Raw genomic sequence first — 25,713 nt, forward strand, 5'->3', positions numbered from 1 at the left:
ACCTAGGACAACATTGCAAAGCAGGCTTCTGGTTCCTCGAAACGCATTTCACACCTTAGATCATTTAGTAATTCACAAATGATGAACGTTAATGTAAGTGAAGGCAGATGTGCTTTTAAGGAAATCTCTTTAATATACAAAAGCGAAAACGACCAAAAAGAAAGGCTAGGTTTCGCAACAGTCAATTCAGAAGATTTTTCTATATGACGGGCCGGATTGGCCGAGGCTTAAAATTACAAGCCCAGGGACTTCTGTTGCAACTCCCTGTTGCTAGGGGATGGACACTCATCACTCCTGGGGCCAGGAAACCGGGTGCAAATTAAGGGCACCAACCTTAAAAAGCTCACTACTGTTTCACTATATGCATGAAGGCAGGCTTTGAACAGTTAATCCTAGGAGAGGTGCAGTTTTCTTTGAAGTTGTACGTTGCCTGTCCTAAGCATTCGGAAGACACAAAACACCTTGGCCAAAGGTGTTCGGATTCACGGAGTGTCGTCTCAGAACCAGCCCGCCTGTCCCGCATCATCAGTCATCTCTCTGCAGCCCCGGAAGGGCCCAGCAGCTTCTAAACCTGCTCCCAGACCACATGAAAAGTACCGGTGGGCGATTCAGGAAAGGGAAACTTTTTCTTACCTCTCAGTTATATGTCACACATCTCCCCTCTTTGACTGGGGAAACTTTCCCCAGAGAGAGAAAAATTAAGATGTTTCTTTTCAGATGGATTTCTTCCCTTCCCAACCCCCCCCCCCCACCATCACCACCACCCCCCCTTCCACCTCCTAAAGATCAAAAGGACAGGCAAGCTTTTCAGTGTACGTCCCTGACCTCATTCTTTCTGGATTCCAAACAACCCTTTGCAAACCCAACTCTTCTTCAACGTAGAAAATGCTGACAGCCAAGCCCTCCCAGGTCTGTTGTAAACCCTTTAACGGAGAGGACAATTAATCCGCAAAATCTCATTAACAAGAGGCTGGCTTGTCCGTCCCTGCTATTTTTGAAAAGCATAAGGGGAAGACACCTTGATATTTCTCGTGGTGGATCTTCTAAACCTTCCCCAGGGAGGCAGAGGCACTGAGTGCATAGAAGTCACATCTCAAGTACAAGAGAAAGGCACATTCAAGAGAAAGGCAACTATCGTGCTGTTTCACATGTAAATCCGCCCACCCTGTGTGCTTCTCACCGCGGGTCATGTGACGCTAACGATCTTTACTTCTATCAACAATCTTAATGTAGCCTTCAACATTACGGGCAGTCAGATTTGAAAGGGTCCACCAGGAGGCCAATTTCACTCCCGACTCCACGGATACAACACATTCTTTCCCAGTTGGGATGGCTTCCCCTGATTTTCTTGTTGACGTGCCATTCTGTGTATCCCGTTTCTTCTCAGACACAGAAGTGAGAAAGTTCCAAATATGGGAAAATCTTTATAAAGGAGGAGCGAGGCCAAAGAGACGCGGACGGGATCCGTGAAATCCCGGCGTCCTCCGCCGACTCGTGTCGCCAACTCAATTAGCTGTCTTTGCCGTGTCACTGACAGGTCATGCACGGTGACGGTAAGAAGCACAATGTTTCGTTGAACCTGGTCTACGCACTCTGTATGGGTTAACCCATAGAATTCTCAAACCACTCATGACAAGCATGTTCATTTTGGAGATAAAGAAAACGGGGTGATTCGCCAACTAGCTTTGTATCTGTAAGTTGAATTTTACTCGTTATGAGTCACTTATATGACCTACGTTATAAATAATTTGAGGGTGGGGCTTCAAGGAGTTTCCAAAAATAGACAAATATTTGTTGATGGTCTTGTATCCTTATTAGTATTAGGTTTGGGTTGATTTCTTTTTCTTTAACTGAAAGTATAGCCCCAGAGTCTATACATTAAAAACACAACTCCCCCCAAATGCCAGGCTCACAGGCAACATGGTGGTGGTGGTGGTGGTGATTACGGGACTGGGTGCTTAACCCAGGAAAACAAAGTCCCTAGAGAGTCAAGTGCCCTGAAGGCAGGAACATACACAAGAAATCAGTAAGTCAAGCAGCCAAGCAAAACGATGGAGGCAGATGGAAGTCATTCATTCGTCCGAAGTTCAGAACATTCGATGTGCACAACGTCAAAATCAAAAACTCTCTCCCTGCCTTCAGAGAACTTGCAATGTGGTGAGGAAACCAATCTGTGCAGAGTACTACGGCACAGGATGTGAAAGGTCTTCTTCCACCTGTATTTATTCCCCTTAGCGTGTGTGCCTCCCAACAACTCTCTTCTGAGAAGTCTTCGCTCACCACACATCCCCAGGTTGGGTTGGAGGTCCCCCCTCTACTTACAGGACCTTCGGACATGGCCAGGCAGGGAATTCTTCCAGGGAATGTTTTTCTCAGTCTTACACAACCTCCAACAACCATACCCAACTGTCCCGTCTGTGCATTTTCCAGGTCATAGTTACTCTGTGTGTCTTTCTGGTTGGAAAGGTCTCTAATTGGAAAAGTATAGACGATGCCTTATTGATCTTACTCTTCCTCAGCATCTGTGGGAGCAGGAAAAGAGACCTTGAATGCTATGGGTGTGCAGTGCCTAAGAGAAACTAGTATTCCCAGCTGTAGTAGTAAGGGGGTCGTAGTGGAGAGATTTCAGAGGTCTCTCACTACAAAGCCAGCAACTGAGCTCTACGTAAAGAGCTCCAAAGGGTAAATATGGAGAAGGACATCCAGAGTAAGACAAAGCCATGGGCAAACATGCGCTGTGAGCCACTTGATTCACGCAGCTTTCTAGGATGCCCTCTTAGGACTGTATTCTACTCCCCTCTGCACCCAGATACACAAGAACGACAAAAGCTCCTAACTTTCGCTTCCCTACACAACACTGCCTCTGAAAGCCAGAGCAAAGAGTAGGGAATGGAAGGACCATTTTGACAGACAAGGTGTAAGAAGCTAGATGACCTAGAAGTGAAAACATGTACGTAATTACACAGACGTAGAGTCAGACATGGTGTAATGGAGCTACAGATCAGGGAAGGTGTTCACACAGGGAAGGGTCCCTAGTTTTAAGAGAGCCTTGGGCACCAGAAGGACAGCGGCTAATTTCAGAAGCAGATCAAAGGAATTAATGAACAAAGCCTGGCAGTTGACTGGATGACAGGGAGGGGAAAGACCAGAGGCCGGTCATTTTCTGATGATCTTCCTTTACCTATGGATTTCTGATCACTTAAGCAATTAGTTTCCCCTTGAATGAAAGGACTTTCACAGTGGACCATGAAACTGTAAAGCGAATACAATGAAATACCCTGTCTAGGTAGTAGGATATCCTTATGACCAATAAGTCTTTGAAGATGAGGGAACTGAGAGGCCCAAATGATAGAAGCATTGCCTACCACTCTTAGACAAGAGTTCAGTCCACTGAAGACACTACTTAAATGGACTGAATGTTACAAAAGCCTGCCAGAATTGTCCCAAGTTCTCAGTGACGTCTGACATACAATCCTGGACCATAACTAAGTTTCTGTAGCACTCTCTACTCTTCAAATCCTTTGTCAATGCACTAGCAGCAAGGGTGGTCACAACCAGAGAGTCCTGTATCCTTTCCAGACCTTCCTTTTACTCTGCTGACAATCTCAGTTCTACACACCTATAGCTGACGATGTGGGGGTTGGAGGAAGACAGCACTAATCAACGGACTACCCTCTACAGAATTTAGGGACGCCCTCTGAAATGGACCTCCATGCAAGGAGATAAAACGGACTTATAAAATGGGGGAGGGGGGAAACAGCCACTCCACAAGTTCAGTAAATGCAATGTTACTAAGACCAGAGTATCTCCTAAAATTCTGCAGTTAAGTCCAAGCCATTGTTAATGAAGATGGTGACAGGCCCGCAGGCTGTAACTTGCCAAGCCCAGTTCTGGAGGTTTCCAATGGGTCAGCGTCACAGCCCAAGGCTCTTCCAGCCCAGCTCTGCTGCCTTCTCTCTTTTCCATCACAGGCAGCAGATGCATTGCTACAAGAAGGCTTTCCTCGCTCAATCCCACCCCATCCCACCCCCACCTACATCTTTCAGAGGCATTGCCCCAAAGGAGCCTCTCCTACTCCTAACCCCATCTCAGCGCCCGTGGTCCCTGGATCTAATGTACCCTGGCTGCAGCTTGCGTTTTCCCCTTTACAGAAACGTGCATAGTTTCTGGTTTCATCTGAATAACCACGGCGATGGCTGAACTGCTCTACAGTGAGTTGACAAAAGTACCAACCACAGAGTGAAACACACACGACACTTGCAAAGAGACTGCCAAGCAACCAAGGATCGAGCGCAAGAAATAAGACCATACCATACCCCAGACAGACCCAAAGCAGGGGATCCGGAGGGCAAAGATAAGCCAGCAGTAAAGGCCTTAACGAGTACTTCAAGAGACCAATATCAGAAGTGCACAGTCAATAAGGAAATAATTCACTTCTGACCATCAGCCCTGACACACGGACATCACTCATGTTAGCGTCACACACTAACGCAGGTTGGCAGAGAGAGGGGTGAGGTCATGTGGACTTACTCTGTGAAGACGATTTCTTAAGAGGGGCGCCCGGGGGGCTCAGTCGGGTAAGCATCTGACTCTCGATTTCAGCTCAGGTCATGATCCCACAGTCTTGAGATCAAGCGCTGAGTTGGGGTCCATGCTGATCACACAGTGTTGGCTTGGGATTCTGTCTCCCCCTCTCTCTCTGCCTCTCCCATGCTCGTTCTCTCTCTCTCTCTCTCTCTCTCTCTCTCAAAAAATAAATTTTTTGAAAAGACATTTCTTAAGAAAAATGCAAATAAAGTACAAATGCTTTTCAGGGCATGGTTTGATATGTATTGCCTCAAATCTTCATTAGGTAGAGAGGCTTCACCTAAAAATCATTACCCAGAATATATCAGGCCTTCTTGGTTCAGCCTCTATCTCTTACTGCTCTGGCCATCACTTGAACTTGAGACTTCTTGGACCGCTTGCAGCTCCTGAACAAGCTCAGGTCTTTTTTCTCACGATGTGACACCTGTAGCTCCTACTTCTTCCTTCACTCGGGAAGCAAAAGCCAGGAGACGGCAGACACAGAAGGGCCCGTGCTGGGACCCTGCCTCCCCAGCTCATGCACCTGCGAGCGTGCCTTCCGGTGCGTACCTTTCCCAGCTGGCTTCTCTTCCTCGCTGGCAACGTTCATCTCCCAACAGACTCCCTCCCACTTCTGAGAAGGTCTGGAGTTCCCGCCAACGAACACGAAACGCCCCTACGTTTCTCACACCATAAAGACCGAGTCAACAAACTCTGGGGTCATTTGGTTGCAACAGAGCTCCTCATCAAGGTTTGCTAGGTCAGCCTTAGTCTGTGCTTTCAAAAGACAGACAGATCTGGACCCGGGGACTTCCAGGCACTGAGACACAGAACACAGAAGAGGCCAGGGGGCCTAGAGGGTGACTGGAAGCATCCCCCCTGACCACAGCGCGTATACTGAAATTCTATTATGCCTGCTAATGCCTTTCTCCCCATGAAAACCTATCTTCGGGCAAACATGACCTACAGAGTTCAGCCTACAGTGGAAGCAATATAGCAGCCGACTCAACACATGAGCAGCCAGAAACCAAAACAGTGAGTACTCGTGCATTGAATAAAAAACAGACACTGGATTATTTTATTCTGATTAGATTTTATCACTTTCTGCTGAGACAACACAGTTTGAAGTCTGAGGAGGAAGGCTTGGTTTACTTTAATACGGTGAACTTCAGGGGCGTAGAAAATATTTTTCAACTTTTAACTTCCTGCAGTAGAAGTTATTTATGTAAATTTCCATTTGCATATTTCATGGGACATGCACCTCTAAGTTTCGTCACTGCCGATTTGTAGACAGAATGAAAATAAGTTCATGAATGTAAAAAAAAGATTATTTTAAGCCACACATTCCAAATAAGTAATGACAAAGATGACGACAAGTAAATTCATTCGTCACTCCAGTGACAAGAGGCGAAGACATTCATAAAAGCCAAAAGCACCCACCATCCCTCCTATTCCTCTCCATTCTCAAACTGCATCTCCCCCTGGAAACTTGCTCTGCCAGAACTTCCTCCTCTGTTGGCTTTAAACTCCCTCCTTCTCTTAGAGAGTAACTTCAATGTTCACAAAGCCCTGCTTTGGGGGTCCTTGGAGTCAAGGACGATCTCATTTCTCTAGAATCTCTAGCATTTACCATGGGCTCCAACTGAATAGATGGCTTGTCTTTCTACTGTGGAGGGCAGGGAATCCCTCCAGGAATGACTGACCTGAATCAGAAGTAGTTCTGCATCCTTCCTTGCAATTACTTCCCAAATACTGCGGCTTGTCTTTCAATCCCACATCCAGTCGGTCGGGAGATCCCATCCGTTCTACCCCTGCTCCTAACCTGAACAGATCCTGAGTCAGACTGCTTCTCGCTCTTTGAGCTGCTACCTCCCCAGATCATCAACCCCTCCTCGCCCGGACACTGCAGTAACTTCCCAACCCATCCTCCTCCCACCTTTTTAAATTTTTTTTTTTTTATTTTAACGTTTATTTATTTTTGAGAGAGAGAGAGACAGAGCCATGAACGGGGGAGGGTCAGAGAGAGAGAGGGAGACACAGAATCGGAAACAGGCTCCAGGCTCTGAGCCGTCAGCACAGAGCCCGACGCGGGGCTTGAACTCACGGACCGTGAGATCATGACCTGAGCCGAAGTCGGACGCTTAACCGACTGAGCCACCCAGGCGCCCCCCTCCTCCCACCTTTCACACAGGAGCCAGACTCCTATTTTTAAATGTAATCCGAGATCTGGTGGAACGGTTTTCCACCACACTTTGAGTAGAGAGCAAACTCCCCACCATAGACTAACAAGGCTCTATTCCAGACACACTGGTCTTTTCTTCTGTCCCTCACAGATGTCCAGCTTATCCCCAGCTCAGCTCCTTAGCTCCTACTATTTCTCCCGCCTAGGGGTTATCCTAAGCCCGAACTGCCTTCCTCGACAATTTCACATCTCTGCTTTCTTATGTCTTGGGTCTCTGCTCAAATGTCCCATCTTCAAAGAGTTCTTCTGGAACTGTGTCATCTACAGTAGTTCTTTCCTTTGGTCATTTGCTATCCAGGCTTCTTTTCTTTAGAGCGGTGATAACTCTTGTAAATACTACTTATCCACGGGTCATCGGCCCACCCCTCTAGAATGCAAGCTCCATGAGCTAAGATTTTCAGGTTCCCTGCTCTCCCTATGGTGCCTGGTACACGTGTTTGGTACTTGCCGTTTGAATGATTCAGTGAATTCAACCTGCTTTAACAAGTCTTAGCAAATATTCAGCTCTGTTGCTAAGGTTCATTCGTCACCTGGCAATGTCAACATTATACATGTCATTGCTTCTTTTCACCGTAACCGTAAGTAAACGTTTTGTCCTTCAGTAAGCCAGGCTTTGAGCATCATTTTACTGATTTCACAAATGCTTTACCTACAATTTAAAGTTTACTCTACGAGACTTGACTTCTTCATCTGAGCAAGGAAGATAACACCTACTTTACCTAATACTTTCATAATGCTAAAACTGAGACCTTGGGTTTGAAAAAGGTGAGTAAACTACGAAGTTCTATAATAAAATAAGGAGGATACTATAAAACCAAAGACATTAGTGACTGTATGCTAATAATTAAACTTCCATTTCCTAAGACCTCCCCCCCCATCCCAGCTGCCAGATGCTTTCCACACAGACTCACATTTAATTCACAACCACCCTGTGAGGGTCATCCACACCCTTTGACAGATGAGACAATTGGGAAACTTCGAACTACCTGATGGAGTTCACTTAACTCAAAGGGAATAATATCCAAAGTGCAGAGCTAGGTCTGTCTGCTTCCATGATCAGGCTTTGAATTTAGACAATATTGTTTTGCAAAGATGTTCTGTAATAGTAAAAAGTCATCCAAGAACTTACAGAACGTTATTGGCCTGAGCGAACATGTACATTTAATGTAAACACAATGACGCCGCGAAAGTGTGTTTGAGTCACACAAGGCGGCCAGGGAAGGTCTGGTCCTCTGAGTGGTGCCTTGGCACGCATCTGCATTTCTGGAACATGCAGAAGACCATGCATTACCCATCAGAGTCATGAGGACCATAAAACAAATACCTGTGTCTAAATGTGGCCCAAACCTAAGAATATAGGAAAACACAAAGTTCTGGCAACACGAAACAATATGCTGAATGAGAAAATAGGGTTTGAGAACGCAGCCACATTGCCACAAAGCTGCACATGTTTCAAGTTACTCGGCCAGCCAGGTTGAACAACTTACCCTAAGAGATTTTAAAAATATAATTTCTGAAAATAAATGTGCTAGAACAGTGCCCATCAGCATCTTAGTTGGGCCTAAGTAACTTTCAAAATGAGACCTGTTTACTTTCCATTTTCAATTTTATGCTCACCTTGAGAACAACTTAAAATCAGACATTTGAAAAAACATTGAGCAAACATTCACAAGGCAAAGCTAATGATCTAATAAGCGACTGAGGTGGCTCAGTCAGTTAAGCGTCCAACTTCGGCTCAGGTCACGATCTCACAGTCGGTGAGTTCGAGCCCCGTGTCGGGCTCTGTGCCGACAGCTCGGAGCCTGGAGCCTGCTTCCGATTCTGTGTCTCCCTCTCTCTGCCCTTCCCCCACTTGTGCTCTGTCTCCCTCTCTCAAAAATAAAAATAAACATTAAAAAATTTTTTTAATAATAATAATAAGCAACAGAGTCTGCTTTATAGGAAGATAACACTTACTAACAGCAATTCCCCCAGAAAAGAATTCCTTGAAGGGGATATACAGTGTAACTACATGAAACATACAAGGACTTATCGTCAGGAGAGCCTCACTCCATATAATCCGTGTGCCCGAATCAGTGTGGTCACCATCCCCGCTGCTGTGCGAACACACATCTGCCAAGTGGCTGCTCCCATAGGTAAGAAACTCAGCCTTAGGATCAACACAAAGCTACCGACTCTAGGGAAGGTCCGCACACCCAACATTGACATTGTTAATGCAATAGTCGCCGTCGCAGCAGCCACGCCAGGTGTTAACTCAAGTCTAATCCAAAGTCCTAAATCCACCTCCAACTTGACGAAATCCAAGAACAAATCTCTCCATCTTCCCGACCCCAAACACTGATACGCTCTCCTTAGAGGTGCTGGATATAGGTACCAAAGATAACTTTGTTCTTATGAAGTGTTTAATTTAAAGATTCTATTAAGTGATGTGGCTGTAGTCAGACAAAAATATCACAATCCTATGACAGCACTTGCTAAATATCTAAACATCAGCTCCTGTAACTCCCTTTTTGTCAAGAGTTATCATTCCCAAGGACTTCTCTGTATTGTCTTATTTTGTATTCCAACCAGGAATTCTTCTAAGCTGGTCCACTTAGAATGTCGATTTTGCGTCTCGGATCGCAAGGACCTTCCACATGTCCGCCATTACCTTCTAACCACATTACTCCCATACCTTAGAATTCTGGTTAAATCCCCCATTTTCCTCGACCAAAAAAAAAAAAAAAATCACTTGCACATTAACTAACCTGATAAACTCTTCTCTACCTACTGTGCTGTTCACAGTTTATGTTGAAAATGTTTACTACATTTAACGTTGCCCTCAAGTTTTTATCGAGAGGCACCGCATCACAAAGATCTCGTTAATTCCCGCAACAGGTATAAACACCCCAACTAGAGTACTGATAATTACGAATAACCAAAAAACCAAAGATTATTTCATTATGGCTATCCAAAGTGCATTAAGATGGCATTTCTGAACACTTTCCTCAGATCCCAATTTGTGTGTGCACGTGTAAATTCTGAATCATAAGAACGTTGATCAGATAACAACCAGAGACTAACGCTGTGCTGTCCCATATGGTAGCCACATGTGACCACTGAGTGCTTGAAATATGGCTAGTCAGAATCAAAATATGCTATAAGTGGAAAATACACAGCAGACTTTTATTATTTTGTATTTAAAAAAGGAAGTAAATGGTGTCAATTTTGTATATTGACTACATGCTGAAATAACATTTGGGATATTCGGAATTAAATGAAATATACTGTTAAAGTACAAATATGCTCAGTTAAATTTCTATTTTACAGCACTGGCTTAGCAGTTGTTATTCCATTATTTTCTTACCTGTCAACATATCCCACAGCCCTCCCCACCCCTCAGACTCAACTTGTATCTCAAAGAGGAAAAGTAATTTCAATATCAGCTTAAGGAATATTTAACAGGGACGACAGATCTGTACCCAAAATCACTGCATCCGAAAGCTGAGCACTAGCCCTTTCCTAGCCATATAACTTAGCCTGTTGGCAAACACCCCTCCAGCTGTGATGTAGGGACCAAAATGCCTTATAGAGAAACCCAAGTTGATGTTAGAGTTTTTTACCAAAATCAAAACAGTTTTCTTATAAAAGAACCTTAGTCCTGCCTTAAAGGTAAGCACACATTTTGGTTATCCTTGTTTCTAGTAAGATTAACAAACTAGACATTCCCTTATCTCAGATTAGAGACAATCAGAGGGGAAAAAATCGTTACAGTCAGTCACACTGGTCAGTCAGAGCAAGGAAGGGCACAGCAAGGAAGGGAACAGAACTAGACAGGCCCCACACATGTACCAAGCACAGCAACCCTGAGGCCATAGGTTAGAGAGTGAGCATAGCCCGAAAACCCCAGCCATAAACGCAAGGAAGACTAAATAAATACCAAATAATCCCTAATGTTCACAATCACTATTTTGACTCATTAAGAAAAGTCTGTATAACACTTTCCTAGGGGTCCTGATGTTTTGCCCAAATGTATTCAATCCCCAAATTTCCTGTTATGTTTTGGTAAACGTTTTTCAAAACTGTTAATTCCTCAAAACTGCATTTTTAAGCAACTTTAAACACTTCATTTAATATCTCCTGATGAAACTAAAGAAAAGTTTGCCATTTTAAATATTTGGTATCTTCCTAAAAATATAAAATGTTTAAAACAAAATACAGTAGTAGATCTTAAAGACATCTGTGCCTCTACATGCATTTATAGCCAGTGAATTATTATTACGTACTTAAAACAAATAGCATATCAATCTTTAAGAGCCTCCTTTTCAAGCGTATTATATTGATAGTTGATTTATACAAAAATGTCACAGACAAGTGGACATAAAAACCTGTCATAAGATTATAAGGAAAGAAAAGCACCTGAATAGAATCCAGTGGGGAAAAAAAAAATCAAGATGATGCCCCATGGCACACAAAGAACAGAAGTAACATCCTCTTACTGCCCCCAACAGGGAAGGTGCCAGCGGTAAGTGTCCATACCTCGTGTCACAATAGTCACTTGTGTGACTACCGCTTATGCTAGGCTGAGAGCTTCCGCTAAGTTCTCCAAGGCAAACTCATGGACCTCTTACATTCATGAAGATGTATTTGTTTAAAAGGGTAACGGCTATCGTCTCTCTTGTATAAACGCTACATTGAGATTTTGAAAACTGAACACAGCATGAGGTCTATGTTTTTGGTGTGATGTGACTTCCCGCTGCCGTAAGAACAACTCAAGTTAGAGGGCGTCCAAGCCCAAGCTCCCTCAAACTGTACCATGGTAAGCCCACAAGTCTGAGCTAATTTGGAAGACAAAAAGGACACATCAATTCCTAAATACAAATTGAGATTATCGTATCTCACAAATTGAAAGTTTAAAATAGACCAATTGGGATTTCTATTTTTGACCACGGGGGGTATAAGGAGGTCCAGACTAGGACCCTCCCACTAAACGATCAGAAAACTAGAGAAAATATAGGAAAAAAAAATTATTTTCTGATATCAAGTGACAGGCTGGGTAAGTAATCCTGGAGAGAAGAGAAACAAGGTGAACCCTATGATATCTTTCTACCTGAAAACAAATTCTGGACCAAAGTGCAGTGAGCAGAGAACCCAAACGAAAACCTCACAACCTCACTAAATTGAGGAGACAAAGATCGCAGTGTGAGGAGGCCAAAATGCTGAGAATTTACAGGGCAGAGAAGGAAATTTACAGGGCCATAGAAGCGGGGAGCTATGCAAAACAGAGGCTCCAGAAATTTGCAAAAGGGTCACCTTGAACCTTTGGCTAATTTCCAACCTGCACATACATATGGCAAAACTCATCAAGGCCAGGGAAAGAATAATTGCCAAGGAACTGTCAGAGGGGAAATTTCCAGAGTTCACACAAAGCCAGGAAATTGTCAGAGGTGCCATGAACCAAAGTAGAGAGGCCTCACTGCCTACACTGGGAATCATGTCTTAGCTGTGAGACTAGAAGAGACCTATAAGAAAAGCTACTCTAGACCCACTGCATAATAGCTTCAAAACTACCCAAATAGGATCAAATTAATCTCCAAGTAACTAAGCAGAGCAAAGTCCAAAACTCCTGACAGGAATTAAAATCTAGCTCTCAGTTCACAATGTATCATATTCGGTCAAAAATCACCAGACATGAAAAGAAACAGAAAACCTGTATGGAACAAAGGATCCATACTCAGAAAATAACTCAGTAACGGAAACAGACCCATACGTGAGAACAATGTAGAATTACTACACAAAGGTGTTAAAAACTTACTGCTATAAGTAGATGCAATATGTTCAAGGATTTAAGGGGGGGGGGGGAGATACAATAAGAAATGAGATATAACAAATAGAACTTCTAGAGATGAATACCAGAATATCTGAAATGAAAATGATGCCGGGTGGAGTTAAAATCCGATCAGGCACTGCAGCGCAAAGAATTCATGAATTTGAGGGTCTATCCAAACCAAAGCACCGAGAAACACATATCAACAGAGCTTCAGTGACCTGTGAGGCAACATCAGGGATCTACAGTATATGTAGCTGGAGTTCCAGGCACAAAAATGGGGGTGGTGCAAGGAGGGAGAGGAAAAATATTTCAGATTAATGAAAACTATAAACCCAAAATGTCCAGAAGTTCAATGAACCCCAAGCGGGTCAGACGAAAACATACCAAGGCATAACATAGGCAAATGGCAAAACCAGGACTAACAAAAAATATGTCAGCCTGGAAAAGACATAGGGCATACTGGAGAAGAAAGATAAGAACTTTCTCAGACTCTTCATTAGAAATGATGGAAGTCCAAAGAACACAGAACACCTTTGAGGGGTTTTTTTAAATGTTAATTTTGGATTCCCTATCAATAACATCTTTCAACAGTGAAGGTGAAAAAGGTTTTTTTCATGGAGGCCAAAGCTGGCAGAATTTATGTACTGCAAGTTCCAGGAAGTTCTGTAGGCTAAAGTAGAAGACTATTAGATAGAAAACAATCCCACACAAAAACAAGGAAGGCCTAAAGCTGGAAATATACAGGCAAGTGAGATACTTCCTTTAAAATCTTTTAAAAATTATTCGGTAGCACACAAGTGTATTGTGGGAATTACACTTAGAACTAAATGGACAGTGCAACAGACAGAGGAGGAGTGAATAAAAACATACTGTGTAATAAGGTTCTTGTACTAGACGTAAGACACTACATTGTTATTTTATAGAAAGCAACGAGTGAAAAGATGCGCATAGGAAATCCTGAAACAACCCCTAAGAATATCAAACAAAGAACTACAGCTAATAAACCCGGAGTGGAGATAAGACAGAATACATAAAATGCACAGTTAACACGTTTTTTTTTTTTTTGTTTTGTTTTTTTTAATTTATTTTTGGGACAGAGAGAGACAGAGCATGAACGGGGGAGGGGCAGAGAGAGAGGGAGACACAGAATCGGAAGCAGGCCCCAGGCTCCGAGCCGTCAGCCCAGAGCCTGACATGGGGCTCGAACTCACGGACCGCGAGATCGTGACCTGGCTGAAGTCGGACGCTCAACCGACTGCGCCACCCAGGCGCCCCACAGTTAACACGTTTTTATTTTTTTTATTTTTTTTTTATTTTTTTTTTTTTAATTTTTTTTTTTCAATGTTTTTTATTTATTTTTGGGACAGAGAGACACAGAGCATGAACGGGGGAGGGGCAGAGAGAGAGGGAGACACAGAATCGGAAACAGGCTCCAGGCTCCGAGCTATCAGCACAGAGCCCGATGCGGGGCTCGAACTCACAGACGCGAGATCGTGACCTGGCTGAACTCGGCCGCTTAACCGACTGCGCCACCCAGGCGCCCCAACACGTTTTTAAAAAGCAACAGGAGAGGAAAGTAAAGAGCAAAGAAGAGGCTAGAGAAGTAGAAAGCAAGAAGATGACCGACCTAAATGTAACCACAGTGATAACTACATTCATTGTAAGTGGGCCACATACTTCAATTTATTCAATTGTCCGATCGCCTCTAGTTGGATCTTTTTTGTTCAATCTGCAAGAAATCCACCTTAAATAGAAAACACAGATAGGTTCAATGGGAAATGGAAAATGATATGAAGCAGACCACCGAAAGAAACCTCTAGTAAGTGTCACAGTATCAGTAAAAATAGATTTTTAGAACTAGAGTATTATCAGGGTAAAAGGTACCTTTCAGGGCACCTGGGTGGCTCAGTCGGTTAAGCGTCTGACTTCATGATCTCATTCTCCATGGGTTTGAGCCTGGCATTGGGCTCTGTGCTGACTGCTCTGAGCCTGGAGCCTGCTTGGGATTCTGTGTCTCCCTCTCCCTCTGCCCCTCCCTCACTCACACTCTGTCTCTGTATCTGTCTCTCTCTCTCAAAAATAAATACACATTTTTTTTTTTTTTTAAAGGTTTTCAACGTTTATTTTATTATTTGGGACAGAGAGAGACAGAGCATGAACGGGGGAGGGACAGAGAGAGAGGGAGACACAGAATCGGAAACAGGCTCCAGGCTCTGAGCCATCAGCCCAGAGCCCGACGCGGGGCTCGAACTCACGGACCGTGAGATCGTGACCTGGCTGAAGTCGGACGCTCAACCGACTGCGCCACCCAGGCGCCCCTAAATACACATTTTTAAAAAGGCACCTGTTGGGGTGCCCGGGTGGCCCAGTTGGTTAAGCACCCAACTCTGGCTCACGTCATGATCCCACGGTTCGTGAGTTCAAGTCCTGCATCGGGCTCTGTGCTGACAGCTCGGAGCCTGGAGCCTGCTTCGGATTCTGTGTCTTCCTCTCTCTCTGCCCCTCCCTGGCGCTCGCTCTCTCTCTCTCTCTCTCTCTCTCAAAAATAAATAAACGTTAAAAAAATAAAAATAAAAAATGAAAAAGGCACCTTTCATAATCATAAAAACATCAATTGACCAAGAGGACTTAGTCCTAAACATTTATGCATCTAATAACAGATCTATGAAGCAAAACCCTTCGACGTGCAAGCAGAAATAGGCAATACCACAACTATATTGGAGGCTACAATACTTCTCAGTAGCTGATACAACAAAGAAAGAAAATCAATAGTGAAATACAGGATACAAACAACACTATAAAGCAATCTGACAACACTTAGAGAATGTTCTACCCAGCAAAGGAGAAATACGCACAGGCCATTCGACAAGGTGAACTGCCATCTATACAAGTCTCAACACATTTAAAAGGGCTGAAATGATACAAATATGTCCTGACCATGAGCAGAAACAGTGGAAAGCTCTTTGAAAAACACCTAAACGTTTGAAAATTAAACACACTTCTAAACCGTAGGTAAAAGAAGAGACTGGAAGACAACGCAGGAAATATTTTGAACTGAATGAAAATAAAGCTCGGGGTGCCTGGGTGGCGCAGTCGGTTAAGCGTCCGACTTCAGCCAGGTCACGATCTCGCGGTCCGTGAGTTCGAGCCCCGCGTCAGGCTCTGGGCTGATGGCTCGGAGCCTGGAGCCTGTTTCCGATTCTGCGTCTCCCTCTCTCTCTCCCCCTCCCCCGTTCGTGCTCTGTCTCTCTCTGTCCCAAAAATAAATAAAAAACGTTGAAAAAAAAATTTTTTTAAAAAGAAAATAAAGCTCTAGTTTGGGGCCAGGAGGCAGGGCAGTGGTCTGAGACGCCCGAAAATAGTCACAACAACTGCTTCCCTCATTTTTCTTGGGATTATGTCGGTGAAAGGTAAGGGAGGTATACAAAAATATATCGCCTTGGGTTGTGAGCACCGTGAGTGATGAAGGAGGCCTTTAGAAACTGCCAAGCTTGTCTCTCTGTGAGTGGCCAGGAGGAGGGGAGGCGTGGACACGCGGACGAGGGCGGAAAAAGAAAGAGGAGGCAGGCCGGCCAGAACAGAGGAGAAACCAAAGTGTGAGTAATACCAACACTGACATCTGGAGCACATGTTGTTCATCGATAGCAACTCCAGGAGGTAGGCATGAAATTCATTTTACGCACAGGAATCTTATAAGTTGGTTAACTTGTTCAAGGTCACCATAGCTGCTGGAGCTGGGGAGGAAATCAGAACCCAAGCTCCTCGTCACTGCCGACTTGAAAGCCCACAGACGGTTCTCCAGGGAGCGTACCTCTCCAGACCATCCCACAGTCTTGGCCCATCACATCCACTTGGGCTTCCACTAAATCCACCAGCCACGCTCGTGCTCCCCCCCTCCCCACCCCCACCCATTTTTTACGTGAACCTTCCTCGCCGAGCAGAGTCCTCCTCTATAACCTTTGCGTGGCCCATTTTAGAATTTCAATGGTCTTTCTCTCATACGGTCTTATTTAAGGAGCAGAGTGAGAGTTCCATCAATACATGAAGATGTATATTTTAGGCGGCAGAAAATTTTTAAATCCTTGACTAAAGTCAGCAAACCTCGGTCCCGCCAACGTAACTAGTGACCGCTTGTGCTCAGAGCAATGCGGGGCACTTAGGACAAAGATGAGGGAGACGGACACCGCCCTTCCTGGATCCCCCAGCTCAGGGTCAAAGGAGACCTGTACACAAGTGATGTCCAAAGACAACATCGAGTGTACAAGGGGCTCAGGTGCCACGGTCCGCGGAAGCGTGTCAGGTGGCCTCCTAACCAAGGCAAAGGAGGGCAATACGAGAGGTCTCAGAGGGGTAAACAGGCCCATGTTTAAAGAGGACGAACAGAGAGGCTGCAATAAGACATTCTGGGTAAGGGCAACAACATACGTAATCTCTCCAAGGCAGTGACCAATATGCAACATCCTGTTCTGGAGGCCTCAAGAAGATCCACGTGGCCACGACGCCGGTACGTGCCACGCGTGGAAGGAGGAGGAAGTAGAAACCCAAATCTGAAGGGCCTCGAAATCCATGTGACATAAGCTGGACACCATAAGCCCTCTGAGAGGTGAGGAAATAACCGAAGACGAGGAGTGAAAGTGTGATCGGGCTTGCCGGCATCGAGCGAGGCCACCCCGCTCGGGTCGGAGACGGAGAAGATTGAATCCTGGGGAGCACGGGGAAGGTAAGGGACAGGTTAAATCGCCGTGGAGACCCACCATGCAAGAGACGGTGGCCTGAAGGAGGCAGCGGCAGAACTGAAATCAGCAGAGAATCCTGGAACACCACTAAGTCACTGGACACATTGGAAGGAACATCTGAAAGAGGAAAAGCGGGGCCAGGAAGGACCGGGTTGAGGCAGGAGCGGTCAAAGGGACACCATCAACCACGGTGGAAAGAATGAGTCTGCGTGTCTGTATGGGTGAAAAGGATGCAAAGGGAGAAAAGCATGAAGGAGAAAGAAGAGGAAATTTGTTGTTGGGCTTTTGCTGTGTAGACGGGTCAATTTGTAGTTGCCGTAAAGCCTTCAGGGGGAAATCTTTGGTATACATTCAGGCATTCGTACACAGAGGTTGAAGTCCAATCCAGACCAGAGATTAAGGAATCCTGAGCACGGAAAGAGGGTCTGAAGCCGGGCGGTGGCAGTGAGGGTAGAAGGAGAGACTGTTAAATGAGAAAAACAAGACAGACGTTGGATACATAGAGTGCCGCGGCTTAGAGGCAATGGAAGCCTTAAATGGTTACGCTGAAAAGGAAAAGAAGTCTCGAATGAATGAGCTACACTTTGGTCCTCAGAAACTAGAAACAGCCAATTAAACACAAAGTAGAGAAATAGAGAAGGGAACAAAAAAAACAGTGAAACGGCAAATCAACCACAACAAAATTTTTAACACCCATATCGGACGGTGTGAACATAGGGAAAAAGCCGACAAAGCAAAAGCAAAAAGAAAGTGTTCACAAACGGGCACTTGTTTCTGAGAATGGTTATCTGTGCAGAGACCTGAGCGTAAAAAGGTTAAGGTAAATATTACCTAGGAAAATAGAAAGCTTTCCCCAGCCACTCCTCCAAAAAGACGTACCAAATAACTCACTTGAAAAGACACTCCAAGCAGAAATACGGGCTCCAGAAAGGGCACTGGCAGAACCGCAAGGTGGAGTCCCTTCATGACCCTATTTTAAGGAAGAATCCTAGCAGCAGGGAAAGTTTGGGAACAATTTCAACAGAACCCCAATGTACAGCAACCTCAGGTTTTACCCGCCATTAATATCGTACAGCAGCTGCTACGTTCCAACGTCTTGTTGGGCTCTCCTATTGGGTTAGCACATTAGAAAACAACAGGGGGGAAAAAAAATTAGAAAAACAGTAGAATAAAAGTTTATAACAGAGTCCATGAAGGAAAGGTGAGGGGCAAACAGAAAGCGTTAGGCCCACAATTTGTGAAGGAGAGAGAAGACAAAGGCTCCGAGTCCAAGTTAAACAATCTCCTCGCTCCCAAGTCACTGTCCCCCTACTGTGGCCGTCAGACCAGATTCTCTTAACGTTGAACAAAACAAAGTTCAGTTTTTAAAAAGTGTATGCAAAACGTCACCTAAAAAGAGGCCTCGTGTCTTGGTCTTATCCTTAAAGAGGTTTGGGTTCTGAACTTGCTTAAACTTAATTCTTTGTCCCTTTCAAATGAGTGTCTAATATGAGTTCATTCTATTGTGCTAACTGCATTAAGGGTTTTAAAATTATTCCAAGACAGGCAACATTTTTTTTTTTTTAAACAGAACGTAATCTTTGAAGTAACCTTGATCAATTTGATTTTACCAAACTCAAGGCCTTCGATTCATTACGGGATTTTAGGAAAGACGCGGGCTGGAAAAGGATATTTGCGATGCGTGTATCTGACACTAGACTTGTGCCCAAAATAAAGGCTGCACACGGAACAAGATGTAGAGACAAGATGAATGAACAAAAGGCTTGAACAGGTATTTCGCAGAGAGTATTCCAGTGGCCAGTAAGCACGTGAGTAGACGCTCAACCTTACTCGTTAGAGGAATGCAAGTGAAAACCACAGGGGATGCACTAGACAGACGCCCACAAGCATGGCTTCCAAAGAGAAGCACTCGTCGTGCTCACCAGAATGGGGTCCCAGGGCTGTGAGAATGTAAATCGTTTCTACCACCCGGGAAAACCACTGGGCGGTTTCTAAAGGATAGGTCTATCCTAGGAGTTAATTCTACCCCTATGTATTTCACCCAAGTTATGTCCACCGAAAATATATACGGCAATCTGTTTCGTAACAGAAAAAACTCAGATGTTGTTGATCAGCAAGGGGCAGAGAAACCAACAGCGATCTGCCACCCAGGAAAACACTCAACATGGCTGAATCTCCCAGACATCACGCTGGCTGAAAGAAGGCAGACAGAAGAGTATATCCGTAAAATGCCATTTAATTGAAGTGTGAAGGCAAATAAATGCAGGGGTGATAGAAGCTAAAACAGTGACTACATCCGGCAAGAAGGGCCCTGCCTGGAGAGGAGCATAAGGGATCTTCTAAGGTGGGAATAGTCTGCGTTTTCCTTTGGGCATTGACCACAGGCATACAGATGCATAAGTATTTATTGAGTGATCTACTCTAGAGTTGTATGCTTTATGTTAAATCTCAAAAAGACATTAAGATAAAATATCCCAAATGCAACTGTCATTCAAGTGACTTGACTTTACAATATTCTATCACTCCACAGATATCTGCTGATACCCACTATGTGCCAACGCACCCTTTCTGGAACCAGAGCTATAGAACAAAACAGAAGTCTGTGCCCTCATGGAGCTTACACTCTAGAGGGAAAAGAGACAACGAAGAAAACAAGCTATATAGTATTTTTAAAAAATTTTTAAATGTTTATTTTTTTGAGAGAGAGGGGGAGAGAGAAAGAGAGAGGGAGAGAGACTGCGAACGGGGAGGGGCAGAGAGAGGGAGACACAGAACTGAAGCCAGAGGGCCTGATGCAGGGCTCGAACTCACAAACTGCGAGATCACGACCTGAGCTGAAGTTGGACGCTTAACCGGCTGAACCACCCAGGCACCCCCAAGTTACACAGTATTTATAAGAAGATAGCAAAAAAATTATATAAGGGGATGAGGATAGGGAATGGGGGAGCAGATTACAATCTAGGCACTGACCTCATTAAACTACTATTTAAATCAAATCATGGGGCACCGGGGTGGCTCAGTTAACCATCTGACTTCGGCTCAGGTCATGATCTCACAGTTCGTGGGTTCAAGCCCCGCGGTCGGACTCTGTGCTGAGAGTTCAGAGCCTGGAGCCTGCTTGGGATTCTGTGTCTCCCTCTCTCTCTGCCCCTCCCCCATTCTCTCTCTCTCTCTCTCTCTCTCTCTCTCAAAAATAAATAAACATTTAAGAAAATAGTAATAAACTTTAAATCAAATCACGACAGGCACACACAATAAATTACATGTATAATTTTCCAATTGTGGTAAAGCATCTAAACCCCTCCTAACACGAGTACGTTCCCATTGTTGCACAGCAATCTCCAGAACCCCTTTCCTCTTGCACAGCTGGCCAATATGTCTCATTCCCCTCTCTTCCTGTCCCTGGCAGCCACCATCCGACTTTCTGCCTCCAGGAACTTGACTCCTCCGGGTGCCTCGTATAAACAGAATCCTACAGTATTTGCCTCTTGCGACCGCCTAGTTCACTTCGTACAACGCCCTCTGGGCCCATCCAGGCTGCAGCAGGTCCGAATTTCCTTCCTTGCTGAGGCCGAATAACATCCCACTGGATGAAACAACCCCACGTTCGTTGTGGCCATCAACGGACACCTCGGTTGCTTCCACCTTTCGGCTATTTGTGACTGGGTGTGCAAGGGTCTCTTCACGGCCCTGCTTTTAATTCTTTGGGGTCTACACCCGGAAGCGGAGTCGCTGGCTCACGTGGGGACTTCACACTTGGCACTCTGAGCGAGCCTCCGGCTGCTTCTCCACAGCAGCAGCACCGTCTTACACGGACAGCGCCCAAGGGCTCCGAGGGCTCCAGATCCTTGCCAACATGTGTTATTTTCTGGGGTTTTTTTAGTATGTCACAAGAGCCGTCTTAAACGGGGTGAGGCGGTTTCGTTTATTTAACTGCATTTCCGGGTCATCACTGTGAAGTACGCACTCACTCACTCCTGCCTCTCTTCCCAAATCACCTGATCTGAAATTTACAGCCCTCTTTCTAAGAGTTTCTGTGGTCCGCAAAGGCCTCAGGTGGGGAAAAATCCAATACGGTTCGTATCTTCCCTTCAACAAATCTCCAGGAAATGAACAGTATTCCTGCTTAAGAGACTTTAATTTTTTTTTTTTAATTTATTTTCTTTTTGAGAGGGAGCGAGCACTCACACAAGTGGGGGAGGGGCAGAGAGAGAGAGAATCCCAAGCAAGCAGGCCCCGCACCATCTGTACAGAGCCTGATGGGAGATCACGAGCTGAGCCGAAACCAAGAGTCGGACGCTTAACTGACTGTGCCCCCCAGGCGCCCCGAGAGACTTATAATGTTAAAAAATTTTTCCACCTGCCTTTAAGATTAACCGTGGTCTTTACAGCTTGAAATTCTTAATTTGCATTCAGTAGGTTTCATTTGTTACACATAATAGTACAAGAAAAATACCTACCTTGGGGTTCTCAGGGCAAAATAAAACTGAAAAATCCAGTCTAATGGTTGAAAAAAGTTATACATAAGGACATTTTCGTGTTGAGTATTGATTTGTTGACTATGGTAATTTTCCCATCAATACTGTTTGTTGACTATGGTAATTTTCCCAATACTACTTATACAAAGTATATAGGAGAGGATAATTTGTATTTGAATTGCAAAAATCTGAGTCCTACCTTGTCCAGGTTGAAAACGTGAATGAGGAAACAGGTCACAGACAAGGTGGGGCAACTGGGTGGCTCAGCCGGTCAAGCATCCGACTCTGGATCTCAGCTCAGGTCATGATCTCGCAGTTTGTGGGATCGGGCCCCACGTCAGGCTCCGCACTGATGGTGCTGAGCCTGTTTGGGATTCTCTCTCTGCCCCTCCCCTGCGAGTGTGTGCCCGTACTCTCTCTCTCTCCCCCCTCCCCCCAAAATAAAAAATAAACTTAAAAAATAAGAAAAGAAAACCAAAAAGTTCAGCAGGAAAGCTCCGGTAACACTTCACAGCATAGTGCCAACCCCCCCACCCCGCCTTGGCATCAGCTGAGGTCAGTTCTGTAGTCAAGGCCCTCCCACTGTTCCAACTGTAAGGTGGGGACAAAACCATTCAATTACCAAAAGCAACAGATCTTGACAAAGGATGCTTTCGATTCTTCTCCCCACAACAGTTTTCAGCAGTTATAACTTTTACCAATTAAAAAGCAGTGGTCTAGAAAGTTCGACTCCAATTCACATTCCCTAGATTTGGGTATTTTAGTAGCCATTGCATCACTGTTCTAAAAACCGCAAAAGCAAACTAAATACCTGACCGTTCAGCACGATATTCAAACTCCTCGTCCAAGAAACAAATTAAGAAAAAGCAATTTTAAAATAGTGTGAGTATTGTGACCCCCCCCCCCCCCCCAATCAGCAGCTTCTAGTTTTGAGCCCATGGTTTTCCTTTTTCTGGTGCTCACTGAGATAAACAACCTATTCTAAGACAGAGTATTATCGGTCCACGTTCACGTGTAACTTCTGGGTTTCTGGCTTCCGGCATACCATCTAATTTCATTTTCAGGTTTCACCTAAATATTTTCATTGCCAAAAAAAAAAAAAAAAAACCTAGTTCAGGGCTCTGAACATATTCAAAATATATTTGGCTGACCTTTACGAAAAGAAAGAAAAATTCTTTGAACCGCCTAAGCTGATCTTGCTACATTTCAAGCTACAGGACGAAGAATCCCTTAGATCCACAAGACAGAGGATTCTATCTACTCAAAGTAGTGCTGCTCTTCTCCTAGTCCTCTGTCACCCGTGCCTTGTGTAGGCTGCACCTACATTAGGACAGCGTTGTAGATGGAGTCTATTACCTATGGAACAGCATCTCCTACAGCCGTAGATGAGGGGCATGGTGCTCGGTCCTTTACACGGGCTGCGTGAACACAAAAGCAGCCGTAAGCGTTCATAGGTGTCTAGGCATTAAGAGCTCAAAGCGGATCCCCAAGATAATCTGAGAGAATTACATTATGCCCTGAAACGGTCCTGTTCCAATTTACGTGGCATAATAGCAGAAAGAGGAGTGGGAGCCACTTTTCATGAAAAAAAAAAAATTTTTTTTTAACTTTTTATCTACCAAATTAGCAAAGGAAACAGTGGAAGGATAGTCATGGGTATATCTTGCTAGATGACAGTAAAATTTCTAGGTGAATAGAAGCCTCCTTGGCTTGCTTTAATTCCAAGTCTCATCTGAGGATTCATCTTTGAGCCTGGGAGCAAGTTATAGGGAGAAGTTATGGGGAGAGCCTACAACCAAGACCCTGGCTCCCCCAGCACCCCAGCAGAGCTCGGTCCCACTAAGTGCACCTCCACATGGAATTCAGCCACACCCAGGCAGGCACCACCATCCCGTCACTTAAGAAGGGGCAGACAAGCACCCCGCAGAGCTGCTCCCTGGTTAACCTCCGCTGGTAAAATGGCTCTTGGATTTTAATCCCGAAAACTCCAGGCTGCAAAGATTTCTCAACGCGATGGCTTTGGGTGGATATTTATAGCAAAGAAAACGTAAGACCCAAAACTCATTTAACAAAACCCTAAACCCGAAACAAGTGAGGAGAAAAGGAAAAAAAAGAATCCTGTTAAAAGCCTGCCAAGTCACAAAGGAGGTACAGGGGCAATGGCAAGGTGACCTTCGAGGGGATGACAAATTAAGACTTTCTTCTTCTATCAAATAGCCTGATGGATTCTACAGCCCCATACGGGTAACATTTGTGGAAATCAGTAAGAGGGTGAGTCAAGTTCCATTTTGTGACTTTTTTTTTCCCATCCCCTGGCACCTCCCACCTCCTTGGAAGATTGGACACTGTCTCCCCGTTAGGGAGACCCTGCAGCACCCAGGCCCCCTAACACTGCCTGAGCCAGATGGTTTGCCAGAATTGCCCCAGAATCGCCCCTGCCCTGTCCCGGCACACACCAGGCGCTGGGGGAGCTCGTGACGGATCGGTACGTTCCCAGGCCAACACATCATTCACGACATTTTCTTTAGGGATGTTGTAAACGCTCTGGTCCCTTATCACAGCACCTTTTGGGATTCCCAAGAGAAATTCAAACCTGGACTCCGTATCCCAAATAGCTCAGTGTCTCTGTCTTCTCACGGACACTAATTCTCCCGACTGATCATGCCTCCTATTTGCTTCGGCTGCTCAAAGGATTGGAGCCAACTGTATTTTGACTACTGATTTTGTCTTATTCTTTCTCCTATTTCCTCGTCTCCCCAATTTTCTCACTTATCTCCAGTTGTGACATACCCTGCCATGTTGATAAATAATCGTTCCATAAAAAGACTAATGAAATAATTAGCAACCTAGAAATAAAAATCCAGCATTAAAAAACAAAACAGCATGAACTAGGCCAAATTTGCTAACAAACTTGGTTCAAAGCTGGGGAACTATATTTTCTAATTCAGCTCTATGATCTTTGACTATTTATAAAAAATAAAAACCCTCCATAGTAGAAGTCATCCGAAAAAGTTGATAACACCCTTAAGAGTTCTTTGGAAAATACGTTTTGAAGACAGGATTCGGTCTTAAATATTTACTGAATTTCCCTCGGTTGCAAATCTCCTACCCAGAACTTCCTTTTTCTCAAAGTTTACCTGTTTCCCTCCGCCCCCCCACTCCTGGTTAAAAATCCACTAAGGATCACAGAATGCTTTAGACACATTCATTCATCTAAGATTTTAAAATGGTGACTCTGAAAAATAACAAATATAACAAACTGGGGAAAAGCCTTAAGACCCTTCATATTCCTTAAGAATTCCTTCATATTCCAAAATGTTAACAGTACTTCTCTTCTTTAGACTTTATGGATATAAACGGCTTATTTCTTCTTTATTCCTATTCTTAATTTCATTTTCTAAAAGAACATTTTAGGATCAGAAAAAGATTAAAATAGGAAGGTTGTTTTCCTTTCTATTTTCTTATTTTTTAAAAACTGGGGGTGCCTGGGTGGCTCAGTCGGTTGAGCGTCCGACTTCAGCTCAGGTCACGATCTCGCGGTCCGAGAGTTCGAGCCCGCGTCGGGCTCTGGGCTGATGGCTCAGAGCCTGGAGCCTGCTTCTGATTCTGTGTCTCCCTCTCTCTCTGCCCCTCCCCCGTTTATGCTCTGTCTCTCTCTGTCCCAAAAATAAATAAATGTTAAAAAAAAAAAAAAAAAACTGCCTTCTTAACACTGGATTCATAAATTAAGGCTGCCTTATCGTATCAACATACGTGTCCTGTATCAAAACTGGAGATTGCCCAATGGTGAAGAATCCTTTTGGGAATTACGAAGATCCCAGAGTGTCTACTTGTTTAAAGTCTGTCTCACTTTCTCTCTAAAGCAGATTATACACTCCTTCA

General features: G+C 44.5%; 1 protein-coding gene across 6 annotated transcripts in view; it reads right to left on the reverse strand.

Moving 5' to 3' along the window:
• ATP8A2 (ATPase phospholipid transporting 8A2) overlaps positions 1 to 25,713 on the reverse strand; it is a 614,836-nt gene that overhangs the window by 522,328 nt on the left and 66,795 nt on the right. Inside the window, exon 1 of one of the 6 annotated variants that reach the window (XM_058689535.1) lies at positions 23,188 to 23,317. The exons of the other annotated variants lie outside the window; for them this stretch is intronic. Within the exon in view, the coding sequence (XP_058545518.1) occupies positions 23,188 to 23,227 (40 nt within the window). The 5' untranslated portion in view covers positions 23,228 to 23,317. Of the gene's footprint in view, positions 1 to 23,187; positions 23,318 to 25,713 lie in introns of those variants that run through there. 6 annotated transcript variants of the gene reach the window in all.

The sequence above is a fragment of the Neofelis nebulosa genome, chromosome 1 (genome assembly GCF_028018385.1).
Source record: "Neofelis nebulosa isolate mNeoNeb1 chromosome 1, mNeoNeb1.pri, whole genome shotgun sequence".
NCBI lineage: Eukaryota > Metazoa > Chordata > Mammalia > Carnivora > Felidae > Neofelis > Neofelis nebulosa.